At 50.3% G+C, this 12,886-nt stretch overlaps 1 protein-coding gene across 1 annotated transcript; it reads left to right on the forward strand.

Annotated features, from left to right (window-relative positions):
• The first annotated feature begins 2,422 nt into the window (after nucleotides 1–2,422).
• Nucleotides 2,423–10,392, forward strand: LOC141782039 (uncharacterized). Its single transcript, XM_074658050.1, has 8 exons — nucleotides 2,423–2,745; nucleotides 3,939–4,040; nucleotides 4,139–4,248; nucleotides 4,399–4,597; nucleotides 4,892–4,977; nucleotides 5,057–6,614; nucleotides 9,790–9,872; nucleotides 10,138–10,392. The coding sequence occupies exons 1-8, from the start codon at nucleotides 2,550–2,552 to the stop codon at nucleotides 10,390–10,392; spliced, it is 2,589 nt and encodes an 862-aa protein (XP_074514151.1). The 5' UTR covers nucleotides 2,423–2,549.
• Nucleotides 10,393–12,886: the final 2,494 nt, after the last annotated feature.

Below are 12,886 nucleotides of genomic sequence, written 5' to 3' on the forward strand. Positions count from 1 at the left end.
TACTTAATGCAGGAAATGAGCCGTCAGATGAAGCCACTATATCCTTGTCCAAAAGGCTTTTGATAAGTTGCTATGGCCTTATTACTGTGAAATCTTAAAGGTCTTATTGATAACATATTTATGTAGACAAATCTTTTTGAAAAAAAACTACATAATACATCCACAGAGCTTTTAGAGAGGTGCCGAACAAAAGTACGACTTTTCCTGAAAAAAACAAGTATTATTGTGAATTAATCATTTTTAATTTTTTTATATCTGACATTTGATTCCGACTTCTAACAAGGCTTGTGAGCCAATAGTAAAACGACGTTGGTTGGTATCACGTGGTAACTCTGTGTCGGATAAATGGCTGAGACTGGCGGTAAGTGTCTGACAACGACTTGTTGTGAAATGAATGCAATGGAACGGGGGAGGGAGAATGCAACATCTAGTGGCTAAATGTTATCAGTGTTATCAAAACCACCTTTAAAAAGATTTTCTTTAAAAAAAACCTTAACAAATAATGTGGTCTCAGGCCTTTCGGACTTTCTGTAGTCTCAGTTCACTCACTTGATTAAATATTGGAACTGTATTAGCATTAAAACTATTATACTGGTTGAATTCTGGCAAAAGAAAAAAGGTATGAAACAAAGGAGAGAGAACTTTTGTTGTGGCATCTTGTCCGTGGACTTCTACCCCTTCCCAGATTCTGGTGCATCCCGCAGTGGTGACAGAGGCTGCCCTCAGTGGGAGCAATCCTTGAAAATTGAAAAATTGGCCTTGAAGCTGAAGTTCATTGTGAGATTTGTTATGGGTGAGGACGCTCTCTTGTGGTTGACTAGAAGTAACACAGAATGTGAAAGTTCCCAAATATAACAAAATCTGACTGGGACGCTACAGAATAAGCATCTTTCTGTACTGAAAAAGTATTCTGGTCCTCTCTAGCATCACAAAGAGAGTTAAATGTCTCCTATTAAAGCTGCCTCAGTATCACATCTCTTCTCAAATTGAAAACCAGCTGCTCATCAGACCAGATCACAGGACGGGATGACACTTGATATATACCCCTCAAGTAAATGCTGAACATGAGAAGACTTCCTTCCAGTACTTTGCATCAAATAAACAAATGACCTTCAAAGGACATTACAACTTGATGGATGAATTTTGAACATTTTGAAAATTTTTAGAGATGTGTGTGATTGTTTCTGATGCTGCTTGTAGGTGCTTGTGTGTAACTGTTTCGTTAACTTTAAACGAATAAATAAATATAGACTTGTAGAAATGTAAGAATTTAAGATATGTATCTATAACATTTATTTATTTATTTATTCATATATGCATGCATGTATTAAATGCATAGCCAATTAGTCAAAACAGTCAATTAATTAGCCAAATAGTCAGGATGACCATGGGAATCCTGACTACTACCAAAATAAAATAAATGAATAAATAAATGACTCGATAAATAAATGTCATTAAATGTAGGAAAAATAATATTAAAAATAAATATAGCCATTAATTAATTGATTAAATGTGACATAAATTGATATTTCTGTTTCAATTTATTTATTACGTTGTTTATGTATTTTAAAATATGTATTTATTTACTTATGTAAACTTATGTTACCTACTTCAGCACTGATTGATTTATTTGTTGATCAATAGGTCATTTTGCATCCTCCATACTTCATAACATGTCAGCTCTTTCTCCACTGAAGAAGCAGCAGCACCCTCTGCTGATGGAACAAGAGAATGAAAAGCTTACAGTACCAGGTGTTCACAGGTATTCCCAGGTGGTCTCCCATCCAAGTGGAGATCAAGTGGAGGGGCTCTTCCTCTTTCTATTCTCTTTAAATGATAATGCTGACTTTATACCTCAACAACTCAGATAATAAAAGAAAACAAATCAACATTAATTTGATCCTATGGTGCACTAACGTTAGTAATCATAAGGAATAAGGCTGATCTTGTTCTTTTTGTCATTGTCAACAAATCCACAGTTAATAACGTTTTAAAATTGAACTTAATGGTTTTAAACAGTTTTAAGAACATAAAAATTGAAATTGTAAAAATATTGTAAAATTACAGAAAATCCTGCTACTTTAATCAATAAAAAAGACTTATTTTTACAGTTAGTTTTGTTAAAATTTGCATGCAAAAGCTGTTAAAAAACAGATATTTAATGTATTCCATTTATAAAAAAAAATTTAAATGAAAAAAAAATTTAGTTTTTTTTACAGTTCACCTGTCCCTGAAGATATATATCATTGCAAATGTGTCAAAATGTATAATTAGATTTTTCAAAAGAGGCTTTTTTTTAGCAAATGGTACCCTAAATGGTTGTAAGGGACTATTTTCATTAAATTTAAACACATTTGGGGCTGCACTACACTTCCCACAATCCAACTTGACTTCTGCATGAAAACACACCTGTGCAGCTTTAGGAGTTAATTAGGCCGAGACAGATTTTAATTGCACAGGTGTGCAGCAGTTCAGGTTCACTGTCTGTCTGCATCTTTGGCCTCGTCTGGTGGAGAGAAAGAAGCCGATAGAGGACCCGGAGTGCAACCATGGCTTCTGCACTGATGGCTTGGGTTTGGATCTGTTTAACACTAGCCCAGCTCAACTACGCAAAAAGCCACTGGTACGCACACGGACGTTTGGCCGGCCAGGAGGAGCTTTCTGACGGCAACGAGCAGCAGCTTGAAGCTCCAGAAGACTTAACCGAGAGAAGTTTCACAGCACCAGTTTGGAGTTTCCTCCAAGGTGAAAACATGCTGCTGACTATAGACTACTCCTTTTTATCTTTTAGCATTATACACAACATGGCCTAAATGAACTGATAAACTGTCAAACTATTACTTTCATTATAGAAATGTTTTGTCTAAAAAAAACGTTTTCAAAAGTTTGTTTTTGTTTCATAATAGCATTGTTCCATTATGAAATCATTATTTTTATATTTCATAATGTCTGTTTAGTCTAGACTGCTGCGAGGACTTGGTTGCATAAACTCCTGCAAAGATCATTATTAACTGTCCATAACTGAAGACGGTTTTTAAGGGCATGATCAATTTTAATAATTAGTTTGGAATTTCCTCCAAGGTGAAAACATGCTGCTGACTATAGACTACTCATTTTTATCATTTAGCATTAAAAACATTTTTTTACTCCATAAAGTAATTAACTAATCGAGATTTAATCATCAGATTAAACAATAATGAAAATATTTATAAAATTAGCAGAATTAATTCATCAGTGATGTGAATACTACAAGCACATTTTCCCCTGAGAAACTGGTAAAACAGAGAGAGAGAAAAAAACAACTTTCCAACCATTTTCTCCTTATTCCTTTTTAAATTAAAACAATTTATAAATAAATTATGGCACTCTTATTTTTTTGCATGAAACTCTTTGTAACATTGGTTTTGAAAAGTGATACAGAAATTGAATAAATCTATCTGCGCTTATCCATATAAGACCTTTAGACCAGCAACCTTTACTATCTAAAGAGCCATTTTAGGCAAAAAAAAAAAAAAATATCTGTCTGGAGCCACAAAACATTTGAACATTGTGATGAAGGTAACACAGTTTATAGTCTAAGTATATAGTATATAAGTCTAATGCAGTGAGGGTCAAAGGGCAAATGTATGATGGAGTATTAGGGACACATTGAGGAAAAAAATAAATCTGAGATTTTGAGAATAAAGTCATAAGTTCACGACAAAAAAAGTAGCATTATGAGAATGAAGTCATACTATTTAAAAAGTAATACTTTTACGTGTTATTTTCTTTTTTTCTCGTAAAGTTATGACTTTATTCTCGTAAATCTCAGATGTTTTTTCCCTCAATGTGGCCCTAATACTTATAGTGTAAAGCTTCCTCATTTACATCATTACAACGGCTCCCAGGCTTTCTTGGTTTCCTCTGGCATCCTTTGCAGTGTTTTTTTTCTGATCTAGTTTCAGGAGCATCAGACTTCAACCAGCCACAGTATCTCTGCAGTAATGGGACACTTTCCCTGCGCTTTTCACTCATCCGGTACTCAAATCTGCGTCTGGAAGGTTTGTTTGATTCGTCCACCTACAGTATGATTTTACCTTTTTAGAAAATGTCAGCGGTCCTCAGAAGTCTGTTGTTTCTTCAAATATTTTTTCCACAGATGGGGCGTGGTTGTTGTCGCTGGCTGACAGGTGTCACAGTTCCATTCATATTAATAGGTGGTGGCTGCTGGTGAAGCTTCCATATACTGGCTGCTACACAGCAACACAGGTAAAATGTTTATTTCTTTGCCCAAACTTGCTTCACATTGGGTTCATTGGGATTGGGTTCATCCATGTCTCTGACTGACGTAGTAAATGCAGTTATGACTTTAATGTTTGTTTTTTGGTGCGTACAAAAAGTGTTTTTTTTAATCCTCAGACTGAAGATGGACTCGGATACCACCTGTTGGAACTGCATTATTTTGACCATCTGCTGCAGAAGAACATGACAGGCATGGCCGTCTGTGAGGATCCAGTAATGTCACCAAGAGCAAAGTCACCCCTGGTGACTTGTAGAGCAACACATATCACTGTGAAGCTGCCTCGTGAAGCAAAACTGAAGAAGTTGAAAGAGCTTGGTAAGAAATAGGTAGTTGGGAGTATGCACAAACCACTTTTTCTCATGTCATTATCAAGAACAGAAACACAGTTCTGTTATAGCTAGCTACTTCAGCTGTTATGTTAATGGTCACATTGCTATCATCATGGAATCCGGTGCAGAATGTGTTAAACATTGATGCTGGGCAGACATTTCCTTGATGCTCATTGCTCAGAGGCAGGCTTTTATAGCTTGAACCATAAGAACTTTACTTTCTAAGCCTCTGATTTGTGCACACACTTGCAAAGTAAATCTTTGTGACATTTGTCTGCAGATTTTTTCACTAACGAAGGATACTCAGTGAGACAATGGAAGAACCCCAATGGTTTGTTTGTGGAGATATCAAAGTCACCAGACAACGTAAGTTGGGTGTAAAACATGTTAAAACATTGTTAAATTGTTATTTTAGTGTGAAAACTAACACTTTGAATGTTTACAGGATTCTGGCTTTGAACTAGTTTATTTTGACTCTACTGGGAAACCGTTCACATTGCTGCCGATTTGTTGCCAAAAAAAGGTGAGGCATCAAGTCAAGAGAGCTCTAGAGGAACCGGATGTATTCGAGCTATGGGACTTTGATGATGTTCCAGTTGAACCATATAATCCAGAAAAATCACCAACGATGACAACAGAAACATCGGCTTACTCAGCAACTGATACAGTTGAGGAAAGTAGTTATGATTCAGGATTTTATGACTTGTGGGGATTTGAAGAAATTCCTGAAGAGCCATACACTGGAATTGATTCAGAGATACCAGTACCTACGGCCTCAACTACAACAGTTACTACTGTTTCACTGGTGACTACTGCTGCTACAGGTCCCTTTATATTTACTCCCACAATAACGGCCATCACAGCTGCTCCCACTACAACAACAACAACCACTACTGCCCCTGCCATGACAATGACTACGGCCGCCACAGATTTTCCCGGCACAATTTTTCCGCAGCTTTTCCCGTCGACCACGACGACCAGCGCACCCTCGACCACCACGACGACCAGCGCACCCCCGACCACCACGACGACCAGCGCCCCCCCGACCACCACGACCAGCGCCCCCCCGACCACCACGACCAGCGCCCCCCCGACCACGACAACCAGCGCCCCGTCCACCACAACGACCAGCGCCCCCTCGACAACCACGACCAGCGCCCCCTCGACAACCACGACCAGCGCCCCGTCCACAACGACGACCAGCGCCCCGTCCACCACGACGACAAGCGCCCCCTCGACAACGACCACCAGCGCCCCCTCGAGCACGACCACCAGCGCCCCCTCGAGCACGACGACCAGCGCCCCCTCGAGCACGACGACCAGCGCCCCCTCGAGCACGACGACCAGCGGCCCCTCGAGCACGACGACCAGCGGCCCCTCGAGCACGACGACCAGCGCCCCCTCGAGCACGACGACCAGCGCCCCCTCGAGCACGACCACCAGCGCCCCCTCGAGCACGACGACCAGCGCCCCCTCGACAACCACGACCAGCGCCCCCTCGACAACCACGACCAGCGCCCCCTCGACAACCACGACCAGCGCCCCCTCGACAACCACGACCAGCGCCCCCTCGACAACCACGACCAGCGCCCCCTCGACAACCACGACCAGCGCCCCCTCGACAACCACGACCAGCGCCCCCTCGACAACCACGACCAGCGCCCCCTCGACAACCACGACCAGCGCCCCCTCGACAACCACGACCAGCGCCCCCTCGACAACCACGACCAGCGCCCCCTCGACAACGACCACCAGCGTTCCCTCGAGCACGACCACCAGCGCCCCGTCCACAACCACGACCAGCGCCCCCTCGACAACCACGACCAGCTCGACAACCACGACGACCTGCGCCCCCTCGAGCACGACGACCAGCGCCCCCTCGAGCACGACGACCAGCGCCCCCTCGAGCACGACGACCAGCGGCCCCTCGAGCACGACGACCAGCGGCCCCTCGAGCACGACGACCAGCGGCCCCTCGAGCACGACGACCAGCGGCCCCTCGAGCACGACGACCAGCGGCCCCTCGAGCACGACGACCAGCGGCCCCTCGAGCACGACGACCAGCGGCCCCTCGAGCACGACGACCAGCGGCCCCTCGAGCACGACGACCAGCGGCCCCTCGAGCACGACGACCAGCGGCCCCTCGAGCACGACGACCAGCGGCCCCTCGAGCACGACGACCAGCGGCCCCTCGACAACGACGACCAGCGCCCCGTCCACCACGACGACCAGCGCCCCGTCCACCAGGACGACCAGCGCCCCGTCGAGCACGACGACCAGCGGCCCCTCGAGCACGACCACCAGCGCCCCCTCGACAACCACGACCAGCGCCCCCTCGACAACCACGACCAGCGCCCCCTCGACAACCACGACCAGCGCCCCCTCGACAACCACGACCAGCGCCCCCTCGACAACCACGACCAGCGCCCCCTCGACAACCACGACCAGCGCCCCCTCGACAACCACGACCAGCGCCCCCTCGACAACCACGACCAGCGCCCCCTCGACAACCACGACCAGCGCCCCCTCGACAACCACGACCAGCGCCCCCTCGACAACGACCACCAGCGTTCCCTCGAGCACGACCACCAGCGCCCCGTCCACAACCACGACCAGCGCCCCCTCGACAACCACGACCAGCTCGACAACCACGACGACCTGCGCCCCCTCGAGCACGACGACCAGCGCCCCCTCGAGCACGACGACCAGCGCCCCCTCGAGCACGACGACCAGCGGCCCCTCGAGCACGACGACCAGCGGCCCCTCGAGCACGACGACCAGCGGCCCCTCGAGCACGACGACCAGCGGCCCCTCGAGCACGACGACCAGCGGCCCCTCGAGCACGACGACCAGCGGCCCCTCGAGCACGACGACCAGCGGCCCCTCGAGCACGACGACCAGCGGCCCCTCGAGCACGACGACCAGCGGCCCCTCGAGCACGACGACCAGCGGCCCCTCGAGCACGACGACCAGCGGCCCCTCGACAACGACGACCAGCGCCCCGTCCACCACGACGACCAGCGCCCCGTCCACCAGGACGACCAGCGCCCCGTCGAGCACGACCACCAGCGCCCCCTCGAGCACGACCACCAGCGGCCCCTCGAGCACGACGACCAGCGGCCCCTCGAGCACGACGACCAGCGGCCCCTCGAGCACGACGACCAGCGGCCCCTCGAGCACGACGACCAGCGGCCCCTCGAGCACGACGACCAGCGGCCCCTCGAGCACGACGACCAGCGGCCCCTCGAGCACGACGACCAGCGGCCCCTCGAGCACGACGACCAGCGGCCCCTCGAGCACGACGACCAGCGGCCCCTCGAGCACGACGACCAGCGGCCCCTCGAGCACGACGACCAGCGGCCCCTCGAGCACGACGACCAGCGGCCCCTCGAGCACGACCACCAGCGCTCCCTCGAGCACGACCACCAGCGCCCCCTCGAGCACGACCACCAGCGCCCCGTCGAGCACGACCACCAGCGCCCCCTCGAGCACGACGACCAGCGCCTCCGCGAGCACGACGACCAGCGGCCCCTCGAGCACGACCACCAGCGCCCCCTCGAGCACGACGACCAGCGCCCCCTCGAGCACGACCACCAGCGCCCACTCGAGCACGACCACCAGCGCCCCCTCGAGCACGACGACCAGCGCCCCCTCCAGCACGACGACCAGCGCCCCCTCGAGCACGACGACCAGCGGCCCCTCGAGCACGACCACCAGCGCCCCCTCGAGCACGACGACCAGCGCCCCCTCGAGCACGACGACCAGCGCCCCCTCGAGCACGACGACCAGCGGCCCCTCGACAACCACGACCAGCGCCCCCTCGACAACCACGACCAGCGCCCCCTCGACAACCACGACCAGCGCCCCCTCGACAACCACGACCAGCGCCCCCTCGACAACCACGACCAGCGCCCCCTCGACAACCACGACCAGCGCCCCCTCGACAACCACGACCAGCGCCCCCTCGACAACCACGACCAGCGCCCCCTCGACAACGACCACCAGCGTTCCCTCGAGCACGACCACCAGCGCCCCGTCCACAACCACGACCAGCGCCCCCTCGACAACCACGACCAGCTCGACAACCACGACGACCTGCGCCCCCTCGAGCACGACGACCAGCGCCCCCTCGAGCACGACGACCAGCGCCCCCTCGAGCACGACGACCAGCGGCCCCTCGAGCACGACGACCAGCGGCCCCTCGAGCACGACGACCAGCGGCCCCTCGAGCACGACGACCAGCGGCCCCTCGAGCACGACGACCAGCGGCCCCTCGAGCACGACGACCAGCGGCCCCTCGAGCACGACGACCAGCGGCCCCTCGAGCACGACGACCAGCGGCCCCTCGAGCACGACGACCAGCGGCCCCTCGAGCACGACGACCAGCGGCCCCTCGAGCACGACGACCAGCGGCCCCTCGAGCACGACGACCAGCGGCCCCTCGAGCACGACCACCAGCGCTCCCTCGAGCACGACCACCAGCGCCCCCTCGAGCACGACCACCAGCGCCCCGTCGAGCACGACCACCAGCGCCCCCTCGAGCACGACGACCAGCGCCTCCGCGAGCACGACGACCAGCGGCCCCTCGAGCACGACCACCAGCGCCCCCTCGAGCACGACGACCAGCGCCCCCTCGAGCACGACCACCAGCGCCCACTCGAGCACGACCACCAGCGCCCCCTCGAGCACGACGACCAGCGCCCCCTCCAGCACGACGACCAGCGCCCCCTCGAGCACGACGACCAGCGGCCCCTCGAGCACGACCACCAGCGCCCCCTCGAGCACGACGACCAGCGCCCCCTCGAGCACGACGACCAGCGCCCCCTCGAGCACGACGACCAGCGGCCCCTCGAGCACGACCACCAGCGCTCCCTCGAGCACGACCACCAGCGCCCCCTCGAGCACGACGACCAGCGCCTCCGCGAGCACGACGACCAGCGGCCCCTCGAGCACGACCACCAGCGCCCCCTCGAGCACGACGACCAGCGCCCCCTCGAGCACGACCACCAGCGCCCACTCGAGCACGACCACCAGCGCCCCCTCGAGCACGACGACCAGCGCCCCCTCCAGCACGACGACCAGCGCCCCCTCCAGCACGACGACCAGCGGCCCCTCGAGCACGACGACCAGCGGCCCCTCGAGCACGACCACCAGCGCTCCCTCGAGCACGACCACCAGCGCCCCCTCGAGCACGACCACCAGCGCCCCGTCGAGCACGACCACCAGCGTCCCCTCGAGCACGACGACCAGCGCCTCCGCGAGCACGACGACCAGCGGCCCCTCGAGCACGACCACCAGCGCCCCCTCGAGCACGACGACCAGCGCCCCCTCGAGCACGACCACCAGCGCCCACTCGAGCACGACCACCAGCGCCCCCTCGAGCACGACGACCAGCGCCCCCTCCAGCACGACGACCAGCGCCCCCTCGAGCACGACGACCAGCGGCCCCTCGAGCACGACCACCAGCGCCCCCTCGAGCACGACGACCAGCGCCCCCTCGAGCACGACGACCAGCGCCCCCTCGAGCACGACGACCAGCGGCCCCTCGAGCACGACCACCAGCGCTCCCTCGAGCACGACCACCAGCGCTCCCTCGAGCACGACCACCAGCGCCCCCTCGAGCACGACGACCAGCGCCCCCTCGAGCACGACGACCAGCGGCCCCTCGAGCACGACCACCAGCGCTCCCTCGAGCACGACCACCAGCGCCCCCTCGAGCACGACCACCAGCGCCCCCTCGACCACGACGACCAACGCATCGTAGTAGTATGGTGGCCTTAGTGGTAAGGCCACAATTCAAACGGTGCTCATGGAGTTCAACACCACTCACAAAAATGTTTTTTTTTCTCCCAAAAATAAACAAATCATTACTGAGTCTGAGTTGGTTTCTTTTATTTTGTTTTTTAAATAAGTCAAGTTCCAGACCCTGGAATAAAACACTGGTGGAAACCCACTGAGTCTTCTGATAAAACTACGTGTGGTCCTCATTAGTAAAATCAACCTACTAACTAATAACCGTAATCAGCCCACCTTGTAATCTGTTGAATTACATTGCTCTTCAATAACCACCACAGAAAATCAGGAATGTTACCGACCTTTTTATTGCCATTCTGTTGCTGGGGCAACAACTTTTGGCCCTGTTTACTTCCTGTCAGCTGCTGCATTCACAAACATTACAACAGCAAATACAAATGGACCAATTTAGAATGTTCATGTTGTCAAGTTTGAAAAGCTCTATAGCCAGGGGGGTGGATTTGGGGTTTTAGCATCTCTACACTGGTTACCTGTGTCCTTGAGTGAATTTGACTATTAACTATTTTAACATGACACACAATAACTATATTCTGCTATTTCCCAATAGTTGGTAATTTATTTAATACATTTTCAGGAAAAGACTACAAAGTTAATTGATATGCTTTATTTCCTTGTCTTAAAAAACTCCCTGAATCATTACATTAGCTATTTACCTTTGCATAGACAATAAGTCACACAATGGTGAGATTTGTGACTGATCAGAAGTGTCTTCTATTAGTTTTGGTTTTCTAGCTACGATGAAGGGCAGCGAACAGCTGCTTCTCAAGCCTAAGGGCCTTATTTTAACCATTATATTTTATTTCAGTATATAATCATTAAATAATATTTATTCTAAAGTAATTTTCGATACATTTTGAGGTAAATATTGGGATAATTTGGCAGTAATTCCAAAGAAATTCAAATAGGTTAATTGCTAATTATCACCCAATTACCATGAAATTTGGTTACCTGTAAGGCTGTCTTTATATCTCAACAAATCAAATAAAAAAAATTCAACAAATCAACAAAAAGCTGATTCTAATAGGTTACTAGGCCTACTGCACCATATGCGTAAGAATCCGCCACACTACACTTCCCACAATCCAACTTGTCTTTTGCGTGAAAACGTACCTGTGCAGTTAATTAGGCCTAGCCAGGTTTTACGGCACAGGTGTGCAGCAGTTCATGTTCCCTGTCGGCATCTTTGGCTTAGTTTGGTGGGGAGAGAGTGAAGTCTATAGAAGAACCGGAACGCCACCATGGCTTCTGCACTGATGGCTTGGGTTTGGATCTGTTTAACACTAGCCCAGCTCAGCTACGCAAAAAAACACCGGTACGCACACGGACGTTTGGCCGGCCAGGACGAGCTTTCTGACGACAACGAGCAGCAGCTTGAAGCTCCAGAAGACTTGACTGAGAGAAGTTTCACAGCGCCAGTTTGGAATTTCCTCCAAGGTGAAAACATGCTGCTGACTATAGACTACTCCTTTTTATCATTTAGCATTAAAGAAACACACAACATAACCTAAATGAACTGATAAACTGTAAAACTATTAATTTCAGACCACAAGTTCCAACTCATCAGCATCATGTTAATACTCTTTGCTGACATCATCTACTATACTGTACATCTGCCTGTTTTACACTCTTTGGCCAATAGGTGCAAATGGAGCCTCGTGAAATGAACCCTTTTGCTAACCAATGTGCTTGAGAGCTTCAATGCTTCATGAAGCTTCATCTCACATCACAAGTGTTCATTTTCTAATCCACTCTGATCATGCAGCTCTGAGATGGCTGTTGTCCTTTTAAGACCCTGAGGGGCAGCTGTCTCATTGGATTAACAATGATAAAATGATAATTTGACAGACACAACAGTTGGTTTAGTCGTTTATTTTTTACAATAAAATTAAAAACTGCTTTGTCTCTCAGGCCACAAAACTACAATTTCACTTAAATACACTGCCAAATCAGAAATGTGCACATGCTCTTGCTTTCAAGGCTGCTCATTTAAAATATTGACATGTATTCAGTGCATCACAACCCCCACCCCCCTCCATAACATATCAACCACTGCTGGATCACAACTCACTGCCTTTACATTGGAAGACCTCCTGCATCTATGCATTACATTGCACCTTATACTATCTATATCCCATTCTATACTATACTGTACTATATTATATTATATTATATTATGATATATATTGTTATTTCATCTACTTATTTCTCTCTTGTGCTGCTGCAACGGCTGATTCCCCTCTAGGGATCAATAAAGGTTTATCTTGTGTATATTTTAGGGCCATTATAAAAACTTTTGTAATATACTCAGAGATGGTAATCATACCATTACTGGTAACATGGTTCTATTTTGCTGCACTTAATTAAAAACAAACTGGAAAAAGAATAATCAGAATTGTGATTACCTTTGGACTTTTGAAAAACTTCACCAAATCACTCAGTAATTATCATTACATTGTTGAAG

The sequence above is a fragment of the Sebastes fasciatus genome, chromosome 14, assembly GCF_043250625.1.
Source record: "Sebastes fasciatus isolate fSebFas1 chromosome 14, fSebFas1.pri, whole genome shotgun sequence".
Taxonomy (NCBI): Eukaryota; Metazoa; Chordata; class Actinopteri; order Perciformes; family Sebastidae; genus Sebastes; species Sebastes fasciatus.